At 43.9% G+C, this 24,698-nt stretch overlaps 1 protein-coding gene across 1 annotated transcript in view; it reads right to left on the reverse strand.

Moving 5' to 3' along the window:
- Positions 1-24,698, reverse strand: part of FHL2 (four and a half LIM domains 2) — a 106,696-nt gene that overhangs the window by 43,092 nt on the left and 38,906 nt on the right. Inside the window, exon 2 of the mRNA XM_073550665.1 lies at positions 19,097-19,275. Within this exon, the coding sequence (XP_073406766.1) occupies positions 19,097-19,252 (156 nt within the window). The 5' untranslated portion in view covers positions 19,253-19,275. The remainder of the gene's footprint in view (positions 1-19,096; positions 19,276-24,698) is intronic.

Genomic DNA, 24,698 nt, shown 5'->3' on the forward strand with positions numbered 1-24,698 from the left:
TGCATATCAACTCAATGACAAAAGCAAAAGACTTCAACCCAAGGACAAAAGCAAAAGACTTGTGATGATGATGGCGGAAGCTGTAAAGATAGTGTCAATATCCACAGTGAAACAAGTATTGTATCAACATGGGCTGAAAGGCCACTCTGCCACGAAGAAGCCATTACTCCAAAAGAAACATAAAAAAGCCAGATTAATGTTTGCAAATGCATACAGGAACAAAGAGATTAATTTTAGGACACATGTTCTGTGGTCTGATGAAACTAAAATTTAACTTTTTGGGCATAATGACCATCGTTACGTTTGGAGGAAAAAGGAGAAGCTTGGAAGCCTAAGAACACCATCCTGACTGTGAAACACGGGCATGGCAGCATCATGTTGTGGAGTTGTTTTGTTGCAGGAGTTGCTGGTGCACTTCACAAAATAGAAGGCATCATGAGAAAAGAAGATTATGTGGCAATACTGAAGCAACATCCAGCAAGTTAAAGCTTGGGCGGAAATGGGTCTCCCAAATGGACAATGACCCGAAGCATACTGCCAAAATGGTAACAATGTGGCTTAAGGATAGCAAAGTCAAGGTTTTGGAGTGGCCATCACAAAGCCCTGATCTCAATCCTATTGAAAATTTATGACCAAAGCTGAAAAGGCAGGTGCGAGCAAGACGACCTACAAACCTGGATCAGTTACACCAGTTTTGTCAGAGGAATGGGCCCAAATTTCAATCAACTATTGTGAGAAGCTTGTGGAAGGATATCCCAAACGTTTGACCCAAGTCATTCAGTTTAAGGGCAATGGTACTGTACCAAATAATAATGAAATATATGTAAACTTTTGACTTTGCAGTAAGTAATAAAAATGTCTTAAAACATTCTCTCTCATTATTCTGGCATTTGGCAAATACTAATAATTATGATAATTCTAATTGGCCTAAAACTGGAAAGGTTTATTCTGATTTCTTGTCAGATATTGATAAAAACATACAACCCCTGGCAAAAATTATGGAATCACCGACCTTGGAGGATGTTCATTTAGTTGCTTAATTTTGTTGAAAAAAAGCAGATCACAGACATGACACAAAACTAAAATCATTTCAAACGGCAACTTTCTGGCTTTAAGAAACACTAAAAGAAATCAAGAACAAAAAATGTGGTAGTCAGTATTGGTTACTTTTTTTAACCAAGCATAGGGGAAAAATTATGGAATCACTCAATTCTGAGGGAAAAAATTATGGAATCACCCTGTAAATTTTCATTCCCAAAACTAACACCTGCATCAAATTAGATCTGCTCGTTAGTCTGCATCTAAAAAGGAGTGATCACACTTTGGAGAGCTGTTACACCAAGTGGACTGACATGAATCATGGCTCCAACATGAGAGATGTCAATTGAAACAAAGGAGAGAATTATCAAACTCTTAAAAGTGGGTAAATCATCATGCAATGTTGCAAAAGATGTTGGTTGTTCACAGTCAGCTGTGTCTAAAATCTGGATCAAATACAAACAACATGGGAAGGTTGTTAAAGGCAAACATACTGGTAGATCAGGGAAGACATCAAAGCGTCAAGACCGGAAACTTAAAGCAATATGTCTCCAAAACAGGAAATGCACAACAAAACACATGAGGAATGAATGGGTGGAAACTGGAGTCAACATCTGTGACCAAACTGTAAGAAACTGCCTAAAGGAAATGAGATTTACATACAGAAAAGATAAACAAAAGCCATCATTAACACCTAAACAGAAAAAAACAAGGTTACAATTGGCTAAGGAAAAGCAATCGTGGACTGTGGATGACTGGATGAAAGTCATACTCAGTGATGAATCGCGAATCTGCATTGGGCAAGGTGATGATGCTGGAACTTTTGTTTGGTGCCGTTCCAATGAGATTTATAAAGATGACTGCCTGAAGATGCAAATTTCCACAGTCATTGATGATATGGGGCTGCATGTCAGGTAAAGGCACTGGGGAGAGGGCAGTCATTACATCTTCAATAAATGCACAAGCTTATGTTGATATTTTGGATACTTTTCTTATCCCATCAATTGAGAGGATGTTTGGGGATGATGAAATCATTTTTCAAGATGATAATGCATCCTGCCATAGAGCAAAAACTGTGAAAACATTCCCTGTAAAAAGACACATACAGTTGTGGCCAAAAGTATTGACACCCCTGCAATTCTGTCAGATAATACTCAGCTTCTTCCTGAAAATGATTGCAAACACAAATTCTTTGGTATTATTATCTTCATTTAATTTGTCTTAAATGAAAAATCACAAAAGAGAATGAAGCAAAAAGCAAAACATTGATCATTTCACACAAAACTCCAAAAATGGGACAGACAAAAGTATTGGCACCCTCAGCCTAATACTTGGTTGCACAACCTTTAGCCAAAATAACTGCGACCAACCGCTTCCGGTAACCATCAATGAGTTTCTTACAATGCTCTGCTGGAATTTTAGACCATTCTTCTTTGGCAAACTGCTCCAGGTCCCTGATATTTGAAGGGTGCCTTCTCCAAACTGCCATTTTTAGATCTCTCCACAGGTGTTCTATGGGATTCAGGTCTGGACTCATTGCTGGCCACCTTAGAAGTCTCCAGTGCTTACTCTCAAACCATTTTCTAGTGCTTTTTGAAGTGTGTTTTGGGTCATTGTCCTGCTGGAAGACTCAAGACCTCTGAGGGAGACCCAGCTTTCTCACACTGGGCCCTACATTATGCTGCAAAATTTGTTGGTAGTCTTCAGACTTCATAATGCCATGCACACGGTCAAGCAGTCCAGTGCCAGAGGCAGCAAAGCAACCCCAAAACATCAGGGAACCTCCACCATGTTTGACTGTAGGGACCGTGTTCTTTTCTTTGAATGCCTCTTTTTTCTCCTGTAAACTCTATGTTGATGCCTTTGCCCAAAAAGCTCTACTTTTGTCTCATCTGACCAGAGAACATTCTTCCAAAACGTTTTAGGCTTTTTCAGGTAAGTTTTGGCAAACTCCAGCCTGGCTTTTTTATGTCTCGGGGTAAGAAGTGGGGTCTTCCTGGGTCTCCTACAATACAGTCCCTTTTCATTCAGATGCCGATGGATAGTACGGGTTGACACTGTTGTACCCTCGGACTGCAGGGCAGCTTGAACTTGTTTGAATGTTAGTCGAGGTTCTTTATCCAACATCCGCACAATCTTGCGTTGAATTTTCTTTTCCGTCCACATCTAGGGAGGTTAGCCACAGTGCCATGGGCTTTAAACTTCTTGATGACACTGCGCACGGTAGACACAGGAACATTCAGGTCTTTGGAGATGGACTTGTAGCCTTGAGATTGCTCATGCTTCCTCACAATTTGGTTTCTCAAGTCCTCAGACAGTTCTTTCGTCTTCTTTCTTTTCTCCATGCTCAATGTGGTACACACAAGGACACAGGACAGAGGTTGAGTCAACTTTAATCCATGTCAACTGGCTGCAAGTGTGATTTAGTTATTGCCAACACCTGTTAGGTGCCACAGGTAAGTTACAGGTGCTGTTAATTACACAAATTAGAGAAGCATCACATGATTTTTCGAACAGTGCCAATACTTTTGTCCACCCTCTTTTTTATGTTTGGTGTGGAATTATATCCAATTTGGCTTTAGGACAATTCTTTTTGTGTTTTTTCATTTAAGACAAATTAAATGAAGATAATGATACCAAAGAATTTGTGTTTGCAATCATTTTCAGGAAGAAACTGAGTATTATCTGACAGAATTGCAGGGGTGTCAATACTTTTGGCCACAACTGTAAGGTCAATGTCATGGCCTGCAAATAGTCTGGATCTCAATCCAATTGAAAATCTTTGGTGGAAGTTGCAGAAAATGGTCCATGACAAGGCTCCAACCTGCAAAGCTGATCTGGCAACAGCAGTCAGAGAAAGTTGGAGCCAGATTGATGAAGAGTACTGTTTGACATTCATTAAGTCCATGCCTCAGAGACTGCAAGCTGTTATAAAAGCCAGAGGTGGTGCAACAAAATACTAGTGATGTGTTGGAGTGTTTTTTTGTTGGTTTGTTTTTCATGATTCCATAATTTTTTCCCTCAGAATTGAGTGATTCCATAATTTTTTCCATATGCTTGGTTTAAAAAAGTTACCATTACTGGCTACCACATTTTTGTTCTTGATTTCTTTTACTGTTTCTTAAAGCCAGAAAGTTGCCATTTGAAATGACTTTAGTTTTGAGCTGTAATCTGCTTTTTTTCAACAAAATTAAACAACTGAATGACCATCCTCCAAGGCCGGTGATTCCATAATTTTTGCCAGGGGTTGTATATTGACATTATGGTACATTTGATTGCTGTAAAATAATGAATAACTAAAGTAGCTACTCTTTAAAAATAATCTGTCATTAGGTTTTTGTTACCCCATCTGAGTGCAGCATGATGTAGGAGCAGAAACCCTGATTCCAGCGATGTGTCACTTACTGACTCTGAGTGATTTGCTGTCATTTTGATAAAATCACTGTTTTATCTGCTGAAGATCTACCAGTTCTCTGCTGAGCTCTGTATAACCCTGCCGACACCACTGATTGACAGCTTTCTGTGAACACTGTGCATAATTATAAAGCTACCAATCAGTGGTGTGAATGGGGTTATACTATATGGCAGCAAGTTTACGCCTAGTGATAATCTCCTCTGGATAAAACAGTGATTTTATCAAAAGTACGGGAAGCAGCCCTATAAGTGACGCATTGTAGGAATCAGGGTCTCTGTCTCTACATTTTGCTGCAATCAGATTAGCTAGCAAAAACCTGGTGACAGATTCCCTATAAGTATTTCACATGAATGATTAATTTTAGGTAGTATCAAATATTATGTTGAGCCTGTACTTGTCTTTGTCTAGTCTCCTAGAGTTTTGTACATATGCAAGTGTTGGGCATGTGCAGGTTCTGTATAGTGCAATCAGCAGCTACATAGTCTCACTTCATTTATTTAAGCTGAAGAAATATTGTCCTGAATAATCCATTAAACTCTGAGAACGGAAATAACGAGCCAAGAACATTTCAAGAAGAATATGCTCATAAGCACACTACTCAGCTTCAGTTTTTATTGAAATCACTGTCCAGAATAATATTTATCCTTCAACTGAAATAAATAAAGAGAAATTCAAGACTTCTGCTGAAAGTTGTTTTTTTCCTGAACTTTTTACATCCATTTAAACTCTACTTCATGTCATAGCGTATATGGCTACCATCTGCAAATATGGACAAACACCAATTAATAATAGGATTAGGCTGTGGTATCCTGCTGCCAAAAATGTCAAAACAGTAAAATACACATTGTTTTTTTTCTGGAGTGATGATCATCCTCCTTTGTATGCGTACAGCTGTAAATTGTACTGTGGACCTCACACTGCAAATTCCATGATAACCAGCCTGGAATGTGGTTAAAGAGTCTCTCCAATTAAAACTGAACCTAACAACTACAACCCCTGGCAAAAATTATGGAATCACCGGCCTTGGAGGTGCCATACTCCTATACAATAGCTGAAAAGATTTGGAGCACAACTTATCATGATTCAGATGCACCCCGACGCGTTTCCCCGTCAATAGCACGGTTCATCAGGAGGTTGAAAAGATAGAGATGTCAGATGCTATTGCATAGGAGTATGGCACTGGATACAGTTCATTTTGTATATTGTGGGATATTAATTATGACTGCGGTTGCCATCATGGGGTACATATGTTCCCTTGATTTGAAATGAAATATCAAGTTTGTCTTATCAAGTTATCTGTTTGGGCCTGTATCAGTTAATAGCCCTCTATTACATGTGATATGGTGGAGTACTAATCATGATTTTTGATGTTTAATTTTTGAGTATTGTGAGGTAGCGCTGTCATTTACTTGGAGAATTCTCGCTAGGCAGCGAACAAAACCAGATCCAGCACAGGTTTTCATCAACCAAACATAGTCCATGAGGTTTATTCGTCGTCATAAACCTACAGCAGCAATATGCACCAGCATGTAAACAGTATAGCGTCCATTATAGTGCTTCACTCTGGTTATCAATGTCCAGCATACAGGCTCTCTTAAGCCCCCGTTACACACTGCGATATCACTAGCAATATCGCTGTAAAGTCACCGATTTTGTCACGATGCAGCGATATTGCTAGCGATATCGCTGCATGTGATACTTACCTCCGACCGGCTCCCCCGCTGGTTATCGCTGATCGCGCGAGAAGCTCCTGGATCATTTCTCGTCGGTCACTTCCTGCTGGGCATCCTGTGGCGCCGACGAGCGACGCGTGGAGCCGGGCGGGAGGACGCAGGATCGCCACGTCTGACAGGTAAGTAGCGACCCCCGTCCCCTGCTATATCGCTGGTGAGATCTGCCTGTGTGGCAGCTCACTAGCGACCACCTAGCGATGCACCAGCGATCCTGACCACGTCATATCGCTGGTCGGGATCGCTGGTGCATCGCTAAGTGTAACGGTACCCTTAGCCTCACAATTATCTCACCCACATCTGGGTCTCCACATGGTTCCGTCACTCATGCTGCAGACGTCCATATCACTCCAGGGAACTTTCAGGCTCTGGCAGCCATTACACACAGCCACACATCGGCTGTTAGCCAGGAGACAATCCTGCGCACGGGACATTCCGCTCTGGACCAACCAGGTCCCTGCATTCACCCCATGTGACCTACCCTGGCCACATTATATGGTCTATAACCACGCCCACCAGGTCATGTGACTATGACCTCATCACAGGTCCTTCAGGCATTTTCACACTCTTTACAACCGTGCTTTAAACACACCCCCTGGGTGGGTTTGTAGATAACCAGGCCCCCCCAACTCTCTAGTTACCTGGAGACTTCTCCCTATTTCATATTAAATCAGCATCTCAGAAAAGACCTTGCTGATCACACACACATAAGTCTCCATCTCAAAGCCACCCACTTTGAGATACCTAACGGCCATTCAATATTCTGCCATTCATCATTTTCCCTGGAACCTCCACACAGCACCCCCTAGCGGACACAGTGGTTACTACACCACAGTATTTGTGCGTTTTAAGATACCCTTTGGAAAATTATCATTAGTTTCAAGACTCTCCATCTCTGCCCTATAACATATTGTTTTCCCACCTGTTTTGGTAGGGCTTAATAAGGCAGTGAGGGATAGCCTATGTTGAGTGGGGGTGCCAAAAAAATCGTTCTTTAGGGTGCCAACCTCCACAGTTAGGCAGGGGCAATTACTATAGGGTATCTGTTAGGCTAGTCTATTTTTGGTATATTTTTTTCATATATACCTTTTTCACTGGGTTGGTGTTTTTTAGAAATTGAATTATTAAAGATTGTTTTTTAAAGGGATTATATGTTCACGTAGGAAGATGAGATTAGGTTGATTCTCCAAAAACTGAAAATGTGATTATAGATGTACCGTAGTTGGCTTTTACTGTGATATTACAGAATAGCAAAAATATGTATACAATGAAATATTAAACCTTATAGAGCAAATCTCCTAATAATTGATATCTTCAAATGAGACATAAATGATCAGTTAAACAGTTCATTTATTTACTCTAATGTGGCCAGTAAGAGAAATAATGACAACAGTTGTATTTTTCACATTCTTAAATGGAATCTGTCAGCAAGATTTCACCCTCATACTATTTATACAGTATGTACATGTAGCCCTTTCAAACAGAAGTCCAGCAATACCTCCACATGGCCTGTCCATTCCTCTATTACAAAGAAATCAGCATTCAAATTGATATGCAAATGAGGTGGTAGATCTGAAGCTTCTGTCACTCCAGCTCTATGTAGCTCTTTCAAAGACCTTAATATGAACAGTTTGTTCCTCCATAACTGAGAATTCAGCATTTGAATTGACATCCAAATGAGGTTGTAAATCTGAAGCCTCTGTCATTCCAGCCCTATTTCCCACCCAGTGGTGCCTCCTCCTGCTTGACTGGTGGCTCTTTTGCCTTAAGTCACACAGCATAGAGGCTGTTGGTCAAGCATGAGGAGGCGGCCATGGTTGGTGAATGCAGCTGGAGTGATAGAGGCTTCAGATCTACAGCCTCATTTTGATATCAATGCAAACACTGATTTCTCAGTAAAGAGGGAATGGACTGGTCATATTAATGCATTGCTGGACTTCTCTGTGAAAGAGCTACATGCACATATATACAGTGGGGAAAAAAAGTATTTAGTCAGTCAGCAATAGTGCAAGTTCCACCACTTAAAAAGATGAGAGGCGTCTGTAATTTACATCATAGGTAGACCTCAACTATGGGAGACAAACTGAGAAAAAAAAATCCAGAAAATCACATTGTCTGTTTTTTTTTCATTTTATTTGCATATTATGGTGGAAAATAAGTATTTGGTCAGAAACAAGCAATCAAGATTTCTGGCTCTCACAGACCTGTAACTTCTTCTTTAAGAGTCTCCTCTTTCCTCCACTCATTACCTGTAGTAATGGCACCTGTTTACACTTGTTATCAGTATAAAAAGACACCTGTGCACACCCTCAAACAGTCTGACTCCAAACTCCACTATGGTGAAGACCAAAGAGCTGTCAAAGGACACCAGAAACAAAATTGTAGCCCTGCACCAGGCTGGGAAGACTGAATCTGCAATAGCCAACCAGCTTGGGGTGAAGAAATCAACTGTGGGAGCAATAATTAGAAAATGGAAGACATACAAGACCACTGATAATCTCCCTCGATCTGGTGCTCCACTCAAAATCCCACCCCGTGGGGTCAGAATGATCACAAGAATGGTGAGCAAAAATCCCAGAACCACGCGGGGGGACCTAGTGAATGAACTGCAGAGAGCTGGGACCAATGTAACAAGGCCTACCATAAGTAACACACTACGCCACCATGGACTCAGATCCTGCAGTGCCAGACGTGTCCCACTGCTTAAGCCTGTACATGTCCGGGCCCGTCTGAAGTTTGCTAGAGAGCATTTGGATGATCCAGAGGAGTTTTGGGAGAATGTCCTATGGTCTGATGAAACCAAACTGGAACTGTTTGGTAGAAACACAACTTGTCGTGTTTGGAGGAAAAAGAATACTGAGTTGCATCCATCAAACACCATACCTACTGTAAAGCATGGTGGTGGAAACATCATGCTTTAGGGCTGTTTCTCTGCAAAGGGGCCGGGACGACTGATCCGGGTACATGAAAGAATGAATGGGGCCATGTATCGTAAGATTTTGAGTGCAAACCTACTTCCATCAGCAAGGGCATTGAAGATGAAACGTGGCTGGGTCTTTCAACATGACAATGATCCAAAGCACACCGCCAGGGCAACAAAGGAGTGGCTTCGCAAGAAGCATTTCAAGGTCCTGGAGTGGCCTAGCCAGTCTCCAGATCTCAACCCTATAGAAAACCTTTGGAGGGAGTTGAAAGTCCGTGTTGCCAAGCGAAAAGCCAAAAACATCACTGCTCTAAAGGAGATCTGCATGGAGGAATGGGCCAACATACCAACAACAGTGTGTGGCAACCTTGTGAAGACTGACAGAAAACATTTGACCTCTGTCATTGCCAACAAAGGATATATCACAAAGTATTGAGATGAAATTTTGTTTCTGACCAAATACTTATTTTCCACCATAATATGCAAATAAAATGAAAAAAAAACAGACAATGTGATTTTCTGGATTTTTTTTTCTCAGTTTGTCTCCCATAGTTGAGGTCTACCTATGATGTAAATTACAGACGCCTCTCATCTTTTTAAGTGGTGGAACTTGCACTATTGCTGACTGACTAAATACTTTTTTTCCCCACTGTACATAGTTTGGGGGGTGAAATCATGTTGACATATTCTCTTGGTCATAATGATTGTAAGTTTTGCCAGCACCTCCGCATGGTCCCTCTCCTCTCACCATGCAGGGAAGACGGATTACTCACCACCTCGGCTGCAGCAGTGTCGTCATGAGCTGCCTCCTCCTTCTCTGTGCGCACTTTGTTTCGGTGGCACTGCTCTTAGAGGGGCAACACGTGCACATGGTAAAATGCCCCCAGTTAACAGCTGGGAGGAATCTTCTTTAGAAGGCACCCACCCAAATAGGGAGGTGCTTGAGCAATCCCTATAGTTAGTCTTAGTGGGTTTGGTGTGTGCAACTGTATGTTGCCAGGTCCCCAGTCCCTAGTCTGTTATAGTTATTTGCGTTTCCTGTGAGCCTAACATAGTTTGTCCGTGCTCCTGTGACACTTCGGCAGTATCCTAATTTTTAAACTGAGTCTGCAATACCTTTACCCGGTCCCATGGTCCCGCTGTGGCCAGTCCTGTTTCCGTGTTGTCCTTGGTCCTAGTGCAGCTATCTCCAGAACTGTTTCCTGATATCTCTGAGTGTAAACAAGAACCTATCTTCAATATTTAAGTTGTCAAATTGTCCGTACAGTCTGTTAGTCTCGGTTACCTGATTGTCAGTGACCTTGGTCATGTTGTAAGGGGTCACAGAAACGGTTTAATGCACTAAACACGTCCTGGTTCTGAATGTCTTACTTTATAAAATAATGTTATGTACTTAATGCTGCTATATGTATTTTATTGTTCAGGGAAGGCGTAGTAATTTAGTTAGCCAACTAGAGGGGAGCATTTTAGCACACTTATATTAGGATAGGCAACAGTTAACTTAGGAGGGGCCAACTGTGGGTAAGCCAGCGAGTTCCCAGCATTTTAGTCAGTGGGGTCAGGGAGCCCAGATAATGCAGTAGGGCATTAGAGCCTGGGCAACACAGTTGACCACATAACGTTCAAGCTAGGAGCCCAGTCGTCCAGGGCTTGTGAACCGAAGGTCACAGCAGCAGAGGAATGCAGAGCCGCACCAAAATGTGGCAGTTGACTACGTGGGCAGGGGTACTCCTGAAGGTAGTTAAGCTGGACAGAATGAACGCTGCAGTACTGGACGAGTTGGTACAACCCGGGAGCATTCTAGAAGAAGTGGGGGAAAGCACAAGAATAGACAAGGATGTGTACTGTGATGTCCATGTGATGTTGCTGTAACTGAGCTGGATGTACTGAGGATGGATTCAACTAAAATTGTTTGTTACAAGTTGAAACTGGACTCTGTCTCTCTTTGTATGAAACTGACAGGAGTGAACCCACAGCAGATCAGAGAGGACCCTGATGGTTCAAAAGGCATAAAAGAAGGTATGCTGCAAAGGGGACATTGTATGTATGTGGTGGGAGACCGGGGCGTGATTGAGCAATCTATGTCAGCCACGACTACAGCCCTGGCACCCCTCACAATGTCTCCTTGTGTCAGCAAACCTGACCCCTGGAATCGGCTGCTGCAGTACTGGTGCTTGCCTAGGAGTGATACCTGGCATCTACCTGCAGCCCAGTCTGTTTCTGTCGTCAGGAGCTCCAGCAAACACCAACCAGGAGGTAGCCTCTTAGGTACACTCCTTCCTTGGTAGGTTCAGCCCTATGGCACAGTGGATCCACGAACCCTGTGCACTACCATTGGGTGTGACAATGATATGTGTTTCTGAGAATCAACGGGATAGACAATTGTATATACATTACACAGCTCCATTGAGGTAGGTTATATGGCATAGCTTTTGTAAAGTGACTCCTTCCAAAATACCAACCCTCCTTTGTATTTACTTCAGGAAAGTGCAGCTAGTTGTATAAATCTTTAAATCGTGCATCATATACACATTCCAAAACCAACTACATTTTTCACTAATTTTTGCCAGATCACTTCACCACAAAATATGCAAGAGTTTGTAATCTACTTACTGGTTTTACAAACTATAACTTGAAATGATTACATGTAATGCGATGGCTTTATTCCAACTACCTTATTAGTACCAGATGTAGTTGTTACTCATTGAACAGAAATAAGCTAAACTAAATGCTATTAAGGATGTCATTAATCATACATCATTTTCAAAGCAGGGGAATAGCTAGAAGGGGTGCAAAGTTATCAATCAAACAGGGATTGGTACATAAAGGCAGCCCTATGCACCCTTGGACACATTAAGATGCCAGTATTATAAATGGCGAATGGTAAGTGAGGACCTTTTCTAGATGTTGTATTGGGTCCAAGATAACAAATCCCTAGGACAAACCAAATACAACGTTTCTGTTATGTGCAGGCTATGAGAGGAAAAGTTCTCTAAAGTAATGCAGAATACTTACAGTAATAGTGGTAATTATAGTCTAATACTAATGTTAAACTTAATCTTTACCCAAATAATATATCTACACATTATCAATTTTTAGGGTAGCAACATGGATAAAAAATTTCCCTTTCCGATTCACACGCTGCTGGTATTTTCCATAAGAAAACTTTTTTGTGGTGAGGATTGTCAGTTACTGTTGTGGGAAAAATTGACTTGTAGTGCAGAACTTCCCTATAGAGTTCAATGGGAAAGTAAAAACGTGCAATGAAGTGCATTGGTTTGCAGATTTTGCAACAGATAACCTGCAGGTCTGCAGCATAATCCGCAAATCAAGAATTAAGAAACTTGAGAAGTTAAAAGGAAATTCTCATTAGATTCATGCTGACCAAACCACGGGCAGCATGAACCAGAACCTGGTTGCACAACTGCAGCCAAGTATATCTTGAAATTCCGGAAAAAGACTAAAGCGAGAGACGTCAGTAAACTCATGAGGGTCTTGGCCAGATTCTACCGGCACAGCTCCAGTTGACTGACAGGTCTCTCTCTATATGCATACATGAGAGAAATGTGCAAGGCACGGAACAAGGCAAGGAAAAGCTGGCTGAGGGCCACACTGGACCTGTCATTCCTCAGAGAGAGACATAATTGACTGCATTCACAGAGCCAGACTCTGAATGGAAGTGTCATAGGGTTTCCTTAGAAGTAAATAAGGCCTTCCAGAGGTTTTTCTGTTGGATTACACAGAGAGTATAGCATGCTCCATTCGATTTCCTATCAACAGAGGTATTATACCCGTCTAGGGGATTCAATTCCACCTCCTGCAGAGCATACATTTGCATGGTTGCGGTGGGGGGGGAGAGTTGTATACGGGTGGGGGCTGTAAGACCTGTATTGTGTATGGGTTCATAATTCAGCATTCATGAACACGGTTGTGCCTGTGTGGATTAACACGAGAAGAGAACATACCGCTACTGTATATTAATTTGTTTACAACATATGACATACAGGATGATAATTAGCCACCATCTGCCTCTAACAACCACGGGTGGAACAGAGCTATGCCCGCCGCTGTTAACCTGTCAAATGCGGGTGTCAATCTGGCGCCGATAGGTTTCCATGACAGCCAGGGGTTTGCTGAAGACCGCTGTGCCTCTCATGATTGTACTTCTGTGAAAGCCAGACCATGGCTAGTGTTCACAGGAGAATGAACATTGTAAATAAGCAAACAAAAAGTACTTGCGGAATTGCAGGTTTTTTTTTGCTATTTCATCACATTTGGATTTTCCCCCCCCCCCGCTTTCCAGTAGATCACATGGTGAAATGAATGATGTAATTCAAAAGTACAACTCGTCCCACAAAAACAAGCCCTCACATGGCTATGTCGATGGAAAATTAAAAAAATGATTGCTCTTGGAGTAATGGGAGGACAAAACAAAGGCACAAACGAAAATTCGCCCTGGCTTAAAGGGATTAAAGTAGGTCGTTAAGCTGTCCACTTTTATTTAACTTTACCTTAAGGCTGGAGTCACACTAGCGATTAAATCGGACGAATGCAATGCGATAAAAAATCGTATTGCATTCGTCCCAATGTTATTCTATGGTGCTGCTCCCATCATGCGTTTTTTTTTCTGAACGTTTCCTCGGACCGAGACAATCGCAGCATGCTACGATTGTCACCGATTTTTGGATCGGACTCGCCAATGCAAGTCTACGGATGAGATTAAAAATCGCATTGAAAACGGACCACAAGTGTGACTTACGATTAAATCGCAAGACTTCTCCAGGTCAACAGGAAAGAGCATCAGGAATTGGCATTGGATGTCAATTTGATGCTTAGATGCGAATAAAATCGGTTCATCGCCGGAAAATGGGATGACAGACGAATCTCTGGACAAGAAACCTTTGTGCGATTTCGTACCGTTAAAATCGGACCGATTTTTAAAACGTTGTGTGTGATTCCAGCCTTTCCTTGTAGATTGTAAGCTTGCGAGCAGGGACCTCACTCCTAATGTCATTGTTTGAATTGTCTTAACTTGTATTGAATTTATTGTCTGTACATGTCCCCGCTTAATTGTAAAGTGCTGTGGAATATGTTGGCGCTATATAAATAAAAATTATTATTATTATTATTAATAAAGACATTTGTCCAACAAAACCTTGAAGACCTTGAAGAAAGGAACCAAAAAGTGGTGGTTGGAAACCGGATACGAAAATAAATGTTAATGCTTCTTTAAGGATAAAGATAAACCCTCTTGGATCGAATAACAAGATGAAAGAGGAATTTGTGAATCATTCTTTAGTAGAAGTTTTTTTTTTTTTTTTGCACAAATCCACGACATTTTCGCTATATAGACTCATTAGAAGTTTTGTATGCCAGCATGAAATGATTTTTCCCCTTATACAGTTATTGGGAAATTACATTTGTTTCAAGTAACAAATCTTAAATAAGAGTTGAAAAGTTCAGATTGATGAATTCCTAAATATTTTTCTGACTTCTTTCCAGCTTTTGAAATTCCTGGTGTCCCATGAAGAAAAAAATGGGATACAACTCCAGAGAATAATTGTTTGCTTTCACTGGAAGAGGAAAAAAATGAGATGGTCTCACTTTTCTTGCTTATTAACACAACTGGATGAAATAGTGAGTCGAAAGAGTTTTCAAGATCTCCAAAAACTATATTTTGAATTGAAAGGAAATAATGTTTAGAACAGAAAAATGTGACTTTATTTACACTGTGAGTTACAAAATGTGATTTCGAAGGGGGATAAAAAAATGTGTGGATGTCTTCTGGCTGCCTTATGCTGCACTGACTGGGTCATGTCAAAGAAGAGAGAGCATAATGTTCTTTCTTTGTACATGTTTTAAACAAGCAGGCTTAGATGATAAGAGTTATGTGAATACATACCACAGCAAAAGTACTGATTCCACACGGGAAGCAGATACATTTCCATATGTAGCATTTGACATTGTAGAGATACTTGTACTTAATACTTCATCCTTTTCCATGTCATATAGGGCAAGTCGTAGGACATGTAGTAAGAATTCATATTTTGGCCTATCCTGAGTACCTAGAACAAGGGGTATAACGATTGTGGTCACAGAGGTCGCTTCCTCTGACTGTGTGGGTGAGCTTTCTGCCGATGCCATCAGAAACTTCAACAGGATGTGCGGCCTCGGGTCCATCTGCAGCAATACAGGCTGCTGGATAATCAGAGGCCAGCAGCTGACGTCGGCGTTTAAGACACATGACTGGGGCGCATGGCAATGACGTCATGCGCTCCCGTTGCTTGCACGCTGAAGCCAGCTGCCGGCTTCAGAATACGATGCCACACGGCAGGGCAGCAGAAGGAATGTGAGTATAATTGTTTTTATTTTTTCATTATGCATTAAGGTATGTTCCCACGGTCAGTAAACGTTGCGGGTTGGGCGCTGCGTACATCTGCAGCGTCCAACCCGCAGCGACCAGATGTTACAGTATAGGGGATGGGATTTCAAGAAATCACATCTCCACTATGCGTGCAACGGCACCTGTGGCTTCTCTGCAGAGACGGACATGTGGCACGTCTTCCCAGACCACAGCATGTCTCCCCAAGATAAATGTCACCTGTACAATGCATTGGATGCAGTGATTCCGCACAGTTCAATGAACACATGCGGAATCACCTGTGTTCAAAAGCCGGCAGTGCTTTGGCTGCAGCGGACATGTGCTGCGTCCAAACGCTGCCTAATACTGAATGCGTGCACATACCCTTAAGGCTATGCACCCACGTATGCAGAAAAAAACGGACTCCTTCCCAGGAAAAACGTGCTTTTTTTGCTTGCTTTTTATGCGTTTTTTACAGGAGCATACTGCTCATAGAATATAGTTAGAAATGCGGATTTTTCCGTGAAATTAATGAACATGCTACGTTTTTTTACCGCGATGCATTTTTTTCATGGTAAAAGACGCATCAATGTGCACAAAAAGTGCAGAATTCATTAAAATGAATGGGATGCTTCTTGTAAGCGTTGTTTAAGCATTTTTGCAGGTAAAAACGCTTAAAAAACGCGAAAAAAACGCTTACGTGGGTACACAGCCTTAAGTACGGCGGCTAAGGGATAAAGGACATATAACAGGATAAGGGACATATTACCTTGATGGGGCCCAGGATAAGGGACATATACCAGGATAAGGGAGATATTACCAGTATGAGGCCCATGATAAGGGATATATACCAGGATAAGGGACATATTACCAGGATGGGGCCCAGTATAAGGGACATATACCAGGATAAGGGACATATATACCATGACAGGTGATATATATGCCAGGATATGGCCAAGGATAAAAGACATATATCCAAATCCAAACTCGGGTGCATGGCGGCTGACGATACCATAATACGGGGAAGGCGGAACCAGGTGCCACTCAAGGACTGACCTCAGGTAGATGGCAGCTGACCCCCCCCAAGGGACAGGAGGCAGGAATGACCAGGAATGGTAGACTTGGCAAGTACTGGCTGACACGGCTGGTATAGTGATTGGCATGACAGACATACTTGGCAGGCAAGACTGGTATCTTGGCAGACAGGTGCAGGGAGGCACAGCTGATAGACAGAAAGGTGGGCGAGGCTAATAAACAAGCTTGCGGGCACAGCTGATAGATAGGCAGGTATACTGGGAAACGAGCACTGGGACCTGCAAACTAGCAAGAATGTTTTAGAAACAGACTAGCAACATTGCACAGGCACCTCCCATCAGGTGGATGGCAGCTGATGGCCAAGGGACAGGAGGCAGGAACAGCCAAGAATGGTAGACTTGATAAGTACTGGCTGGTATGGTGACTGGCATGACAGACACACAGACAGGCAGGTAACGGCAGGTAAAACTGGTATCTTGGCAGACAGGAGCAGGTGGGCCTTATGGACAGGCATATGGGCATGGCTGATAGGCAGGCAGGTGGCCACGGCTGATGGGCAGGCAGGTACAGCTGATAGGCAGGCGGGCACTGCTGACAGATAGGCAGATATACTGGGATACGAGCACTGGGACCTGAGAACTAGCAAGCATATTTTAGAAACAGACTAACAACTTTGAACAGGCACCTCCCATCCGTTGGAGGGGTCTTAAATAACAAGTGTCTCCAAGCCAATTGACAGGGGACACTTTAGGACGCTGTCCATTTAAAAGTGCAGGACCATGTGTGCTCCCTAAGCACAGTGCTCAGGGATCTGCGAGCAGTGGGCAGACCCCAGGCAGCAGCAGGAGAAGGAAGAACTATGGGGCCAATGCGGTAAGTGAGTTGGGATTCCTGCTATGTAGAGATGCCAGTGCTACAGCTCGCCTGTTATTTTTTTTTCAACTTGTGGGTGGAGACTAATAATTCTCCTGATTCTTAATTTGTGATTTTTTTAAAAAGTCACACCCCTGTTGTATTTTTGAGTACACCAGTATTTTGGTGCAACTTTGCCCCATATTTTTTAAAACCAAAATAATTGCATAAAGAGTTCAAGACAGAGAAAGATTTTTTTGACTTTGCAACAAACTGATGAATTATTTTCGCTATTTTGAATACTTTGGCGACAAAACTGGCAACCAATAACACATGTCTATACAAAGAAAGTGACTTAAAAAACCTGCAAATGATGAATCAGAGCCATGGTGAATGAGCACGATAGCCTAGATTTTCTAAAACATTTTTGCACAAGAATAATGATCAGTGCACAATGACTTATTCACCTAAAGACTATTACTTATCTTTTCAACATGGCTAATTTGTGGCCCATCTCTGGGCTGTTTTTCCTATTTTGTCATCTTTCGTTCTGCTCCTTCTCCTTTGTCAGTGTAGGTGCCATGTTTATCTCCTTCTTTTTGTTTTGTCCTTCCTGTTTTTCTTCTTCAACCACGTAGATTATTGAACAATAAAGTCTATCTAGGAACTATATTTAACAATTACCTGCTTTGCATATATAAGATTTTACATATAATTAACCCCTTCCTGACATGGCCAATTTCCATATTTTTAATTTTTCCGTTTTTGTTTTTTCGTCCCCATCCAAGAACCAAAACTTTTTTATTTTTCTACCCACAGAGACATATGAGGGCTTGTTTTTTGTGTGGAATGAGTTGTACTTTTGAATAGTGTATTGGAAAACGGGATAAAAAAATTCTGAGTATGGTAAAACTGACTACGAACGAAAGTGACTTTCTGACATTCTGTTTTTTGGGAACTGTTTTTACAGCATACACCAAATACAGATTTTGCACATAAATTGAGAATTTTTAATGTGAAATGTCAGTCCAGTAGCAGATTTTTCTGATAAAATTTATTACAACGTTGGTGTTTTCGGCTATGTGCCCACGTATGCAGAAAATTTCTGCTTCAAAACCGGACACCTTCCCAGAAAACGCACGCTTTATTTCTGTGCGTTTTTTGCGCGTTTTCCGCACGTTTTTTGCTTAAACTGCGCGTTTTTTATGCGTTTTTTCCATGCGTTTTCTGACTCATAGAAAATAGCAAAAACGCGGACTTTTCCGCAAAATTTATGAGCATGCTGTGTTTTTGGCCTCTAAGCGTTTTTTGAGCGGAAAAAAACGCAGCAATGTGCACAAAAAGTGCGGAATTCATTTAAAATGAATGGGATGCTTCTTTTATGCGTTTTTGAAGCGTTTTGACCTGGACAAACGCTTAAAAAATGCTTACCTGGGCACACAGCCTTCATGTATACTACTGATTTATGAAATAAAAATAAATGTAGCCAGCCGTTACATCCAGGTGGAGAGTAATTGTAGTGATGGCTGTGTATCTGCTTTCCGTTCCTGATGTGTGTGGATCCTAGAATCGTGACCTACATCTATCTATGAGCTATTTATGGCATACAGATACAATTAAGATTTTTTTTTCCTGGTCATTGTAGATGTCACTTAAAGACATAATTTTTTCAGCTGATTGGCAGTTATAAAAAAGGTTTTGAACCAATTACTTCAGTAATCAGAAATACTGTAGCTACATACCTTGCCATCACAGCCGATGGGCTTCTTGCATTCTTCACAGGAGTTGGAATACAGATTCTCATAACATTTCACACAATATGGGTTTTCTTCCCTCAGAAGGTACTTTTTTCCAAATAGAGATTCCTTGCAGTAATGACAATCAAATCTCTCAGTCATTTTAAATACCGTTCACATATAACCTGTAAGAAATCAAACAATTAACACTTAGCAGAAGTGTTTAACTGGAAAAATTTCAAGGATAGGACTTCTATCTCTTCAAGGACTATCACATGATAGTTTAGTATTCACTTTAAATTAAATCAGCCAAACTAATAATAGTAAGTAGTGTTGAGCATTCCGATACTGCAAATATCGGGTATCAGCCGATATTCGCTGTATCGGAATTCCGATACCGAGTACCGATATTTTTTCAGTATCGAATACCGGAATCGGAAGTTCCCATAATGCAATGAGCCACTGTTGTGGCTGTGATTGGCTGCTGAAATGATGTCATCATGATGCGCGGTCTGTGCGCCATCATGATGCGCGGTCAGTGCGGGCCTGCCGGGGGTCTGTGCCGGCTGCCGGCAGTCTGTACGGGCCTGCCGGGTGTCTGTGTCAGCTGCCGGGGGTCTGTGCCGGCTGCCGGCGGTCTGTACGGGCCTGCCGGGGGGTCTGTGCCGGCTGTCGGGGGTCTGTGCCGGCTGCCGGCGGTCTGTACGGGCCTGCCGGGGGTCTGTGCCGGCTGCCGGCGGTCTGTATGGGCCTGCCGGGGGTCTGTGCCGGCTGCCGGGGGTCTGTACGGGCCTGCCGGGGGCCTGCCACGTCCAGATAATTCCGGTACCGGAAAAAACGTTACCGGAGGTATCAGTGCCCGTGTGTATACATGGTACCACCGTGTGACACATGTGTGGCAACCGTGTGCCGCATCAGGACCATACGGACGGCCACCGGGGAAGAAGCACTACAGTAAGGCTGGTTTCACACTTGCGTTTTTTTCGCGGTATTTTAGCGCTAAATAGCGCATGCGTTTTTTTTCCCTATACTTTGCATGGGATGCGCTTATGTGCGCATACACATGCGTTTGTACGCGTTTTTCCGCGCATGCGTTTTTTTGCGGTATGCGCTCGGGCGCACAAAATGCAACCTGTTGCATTTTTTGGGCGTCCGACTTGCCTCAAAAAAACGCATGCGCACGCAATGCGTTTTTTTACAGCAAGACACCCATTATAAGTCTATGGTGAGCATATGTGCGCATTGGCATGCTTATGTATGCGTTTTTTTGCACATGCGTTTTTTTTTTTACCATTAGTTTAGACAATGGAATTTAGGGGTTTGGGTTAGAGTTAGGGTTAGTTAAGGGGGTTTAGGGTTAGGGTCAGGGTCAGGGTCAGGGTTAGGGTTAGGATCAGGGTATGGTTTGGTTAAGGGTTAGGGTCAGGGTCAGGGTTAGGGTTAGGATCAGGGTATGGTTTGGTTAAGGGTTAGGGTTAGGGTTAGGGTTAGGGTATGGTTTGGTTAAGGGTTAGGGTTAGGGTCAGGGTTAGGGTTAGGGTCAGGGTTAGGGTTAGGGTTAGTAAAGTCATGGTTTGGGTTAGTGTGAGGGGCCACCTAATGTTTGGAAAAAACGCAAACGTGGTAAAAACGCACTAAAAACGCATACAAACGCATAAAAACGCTGCGTTTTTTTCATGCATGCTCATAAAAATGCTTGAAAAAAACGCAGCAGTTGTATGCTTTTGTATGCGTTTTTTCAATGCGTTTTTTTGCGGGAAAAACGCGCTGCAAAAAAAAGCAAGTGTGAAACTAGCCTTAGCACTGTTTCCCTGCGGCTGGTGCTGAACGCGGCTGTCATTCTTCTCTCCTGCTCTGTTGTGGCTTTTCAAAATGATTTAAGCCACAAATCTGGAGGTGACAAATATTTTGGTGAATTGGGGCCTATGTGTCTTGGCTGACTAGTCTGAGGCAGATCCCCAGCGACCTTTGAATCCCTTTGACTGACAAGTATCTATCTATGTATATATATGGAAGACAACTGAAGACCCGTCTCTCGGACTAGTCAGCTGACAGTTAGTCAATGGTTGGCTTTGCAAAGTATGTTTACTCTGAAATGCTGCAGTGTTTCAGTGTAGAACACACCCTTTAAAATGCACCAAATTTATCATAGAAGTTCATGCTGGATGATACATTCAGCACAACTCTAGTGCCTACATTTTGCAGTAACCTAGTACACATGGTAGTATTCTAAGCCATATACTCTTCAATCCAAATCACACCCCTCTCCATGAAGCCAAATCAGTTTTGAGTGAGCAACAGAATTTTAGACATATAATAGGTCTAAAACTACATCCGCTAATAAGTGTCAAAATTTGCCACATTTTTTGCCAAAGTCAAGAAGCACTGAGCATAATACATCTGCTGCAGTTTTAAAATTACCAGTTTGGTGTATAAAGTTAAATAATTATCATTCATTGTATAAAACACTTATGTTACATATGCGTGATAAAGATAAGAGAGAGTGTCACGGATGTGGGTTGTGGAACCACTATGCCACGGACCGCGGAGAGCCTGGAGGGGTGTGATTAAGCGACCATCAGACTGTTCACTAAGGGTATGTGCACACGTTGCAGATTGCTGTGCAGAATTTTCCACGTGGAATCTGCATCTCTTGGCAGATTTATTGCGGATTTTGTGCGGTTTTGGCATGCGTTTTTACACCTGCGGATTTCTATAATGGAATGGTTGTTAAAACGCTGCTGAATCCGCACAAAGAATTGACATGTTGCGGAAATTGAACTGCTGCGGATTCCGTGCGGAATTTTCCGCAGCATGTGCAGAGCCAATTTTTTTCACATAGGTTATCATAGTACTGTAAATCACTTGTGGATCCGCAACAAATCCGCAACGTGTGTGTGGTAGGGGGCCGGATTGGGGGGTGGACCGCTGCTTACCCTGTCCAGATGACACAGACACCAGGCAATGCAAGGACGAGGCGGAGGCAGATTTTGGTTGTAACAGTTCCGGATTTATTCGTCGTCCTCCTGACGACCACAGTCACGCACCACAGCCACCTTACAGTTCTCTGTCTCCAGGCCCGGGTACCTGCACCTTTGCTCCAGTCGAAGTAACATCCCTCGCGGATCTTTCGCTGGGGCTGTCCTAGACCAATCTACCGCCAGCGCTTCACCTGCCCGAGGTCGTCGTCCAATCGGTACCCCCGGGGCCTCATCTGTCCTGCGGTCCGTTGGGTCAGGGCCACCCCCCTGACTGTCTTCTTTCTTGTCAGTCCCCCCTGGTCGAGTTCTTCTCTGTTCGCTGTCTTCTACCAAGCTCCTCCCAGGACTAGCCTGTCTGGAACCCTAACCAGTTCTATTTCTCCCCTCTCTCACTGGGAATTCCTCTCCTGGGTTCCTATCTCCCCGTCCCCCATGACTAAGCAGTTTCTATAGCTGTAAGCTGATGTTAAGTCTTGAACTACACTCCCCCTGCCATCTTGTGGTCAAATTTCGGTTTGCACTCCCTTTTCTGTCTTTCCCTGCTGTTACCTTTCTGTCATTGCCAACCTCCGTCTGTAGTGCACCAATCGTCCTCTCCTACTTCCAGTAAAGTCTGTCCGTCAAGTCACCTTCCCCACACTCCCCCTTCCTTTGTCCATTGTCGTCCCGACAATCGTACTCTCTACCTACGTCGTTCTGAAGTTTGTCCACAGTCTGTTGTGGGACCGGTCGTTGGGCGTCTTAGTTACATCTACCTCGCACCCGGAACCTGTTACATACACATTTTTTTGTTATACACACTATTCACTAAATCAACTCTTAACATACTATTATCTTTACTTTAATAGCCATAGGAGTTACTCAACCGGAGTAACCCCTTTTTCGCTTTCTTTTTTTTTGCTTTTCTTTTTTTTTTCCAAACACGTTAACATTATTTTTAACACAATATTCCCCGCACAGCATTTTTGAAACAAGTACTCCCCCTCCCTTTAACAGTAGTACTCCCTTCCCCGCATCTCCGCTATATCAGGAGGGAAAGGTCAAGCAAACAATAAAACATTTTTTTTCAACCTGGACGAAAAACTGTCCTCCTGGCCTGCACAACGGTGCAACGAAATCCCAACAGTCTGGGCCATCTCCTGATAGCTGGTAACAAAGGGGCCCCACAGCCGTGGAGCTCCCGGGATGCAGGGAGTGTCTCTAGGGGTCCTTTTTACGGAGGCTCGTGGCCTTCGGGTTCAACAATTACGGCTACCACGTAGTAGCCGAGGGGGCAGTACTCTTTGTAGTACGATACCAAGTCCCCCTCTCGCAAAGCCCGGCCGTGAGGGATGGAAGTCACTTTGATGTACACTTTCTGGCCAGTTGCGAGGTCCGGGATGAACCCGTAACCCTTCTGCAGGTTGGTGTACACAAGCTGCCCCTTAGATCGGGAAACCGCCATGCCAGCCTCCCCTCTCTCGTGGAGCAGGTTCCAGACCTCCCGCTCCCTGGCCTTTTTCTTCTGGATGACCTCCACAACCCAGACGGAGGGTCCAGTGTAGGCCCCGGAGTCCGATGGGCGGGACCCCGCCGGGGGTTAAGAGTGGGACAGAGGCGGCCATAGATGTCGGCAGCCCAGCAGCCGCTGGGGCCGGGTGGCGGGCAAGGGCAGCCGTGGTTTCAGATAGGCTGCAAAGCCCGACAAGCAGGCCGCAGCTGACTCCGGGGGTGACGCAGATGCGGCCGCGGGGTAGGTCGCAACCGGAGTCGCAGATGGGGCCGGAGTGGTGACCGGCTTCAGGGGATTGGCCGCTGCTGGCAGGTGGAACACAGCAGCGTCGGCCGTGGGCTGGTTCCGCAGCGGCGACACCGCAGAACCCTCCGCAGTCGGTTTTGCAGGAGCGGGGGAGACCGCGCGGTGTGGCCGGGTGGTGGGAGCCGCCTGCGGAGTCGCCGGCAGAACCGGGGGAACGCTCACCTTCCCCAGCACCGTAGCCTCCGATATGTCATCCCACGGCTCCTCCCGTAGCCTCCAATCTTCACCCTGCTGTCCGGCAGGGCTAGCCTCCAGGCTCGTGGGTCCCGCAGGGAAGCTCCCAGGTGACGTCTTCGGCGGCTACTTCCGCAGGGCCCGCAGTCGCTCCTCTTCTCCTTCCGATGTCTTGAGGACTGTCCGTGATTCTAGAAAGCAAGTCTCCCAGCGAGACTCGACCTCCCGACCCCGCCGCCACTCCAGGCGGCCGAGGCCATGGCAACTGCAGCATCGCATCCCGTCCGGTGGGCAACAGTCGAATGGCGCCAAGCAGCCGCAGCCGGCCTTCTCTCCTGGGCCACTCCCGCTCCTGGGTGGGGCAATGGCAGACTTCTCCACCCATCTGCCCGGGTCCAAGATGAGGGGACGGCGGTCTCCGGACATACACCGCTCCCCCCGGGGGTAAGTGGGAGACGGCCCCAGTCCATCCAGAACTGCTGCAAACGTCCGGGCCTCTCCCCAGCGCTGGAGTACCACGGCCATGTTGGATGGCTTCTGGTACCGCCCCGGAACCTCTGATGACAGCGATGATCCGGGACAAAGTCTCCAATTTATAATCCACAGGTGAGCAGTTTTGTAATCCACAGGTATCTATAATCCACCGGTGAACAGT

The sequence above is a fragment of the Dendrobates tinctorius genome, unplaced genomic scaffold (genome assembly GCF_039654945.1).
Source record: "Dendrobates tinctorius isolate UK_male_01 unplaced genomic scaffold, ASM3965494v1 ptg000166l, whole genome shotgun sequence".
Lineage (NCBI taxonomy): Eukaryota > Metazoa > Chordata > Amphibia > Anura > Dendrobatidae > Dendrobates > Dendrobates tinctorius.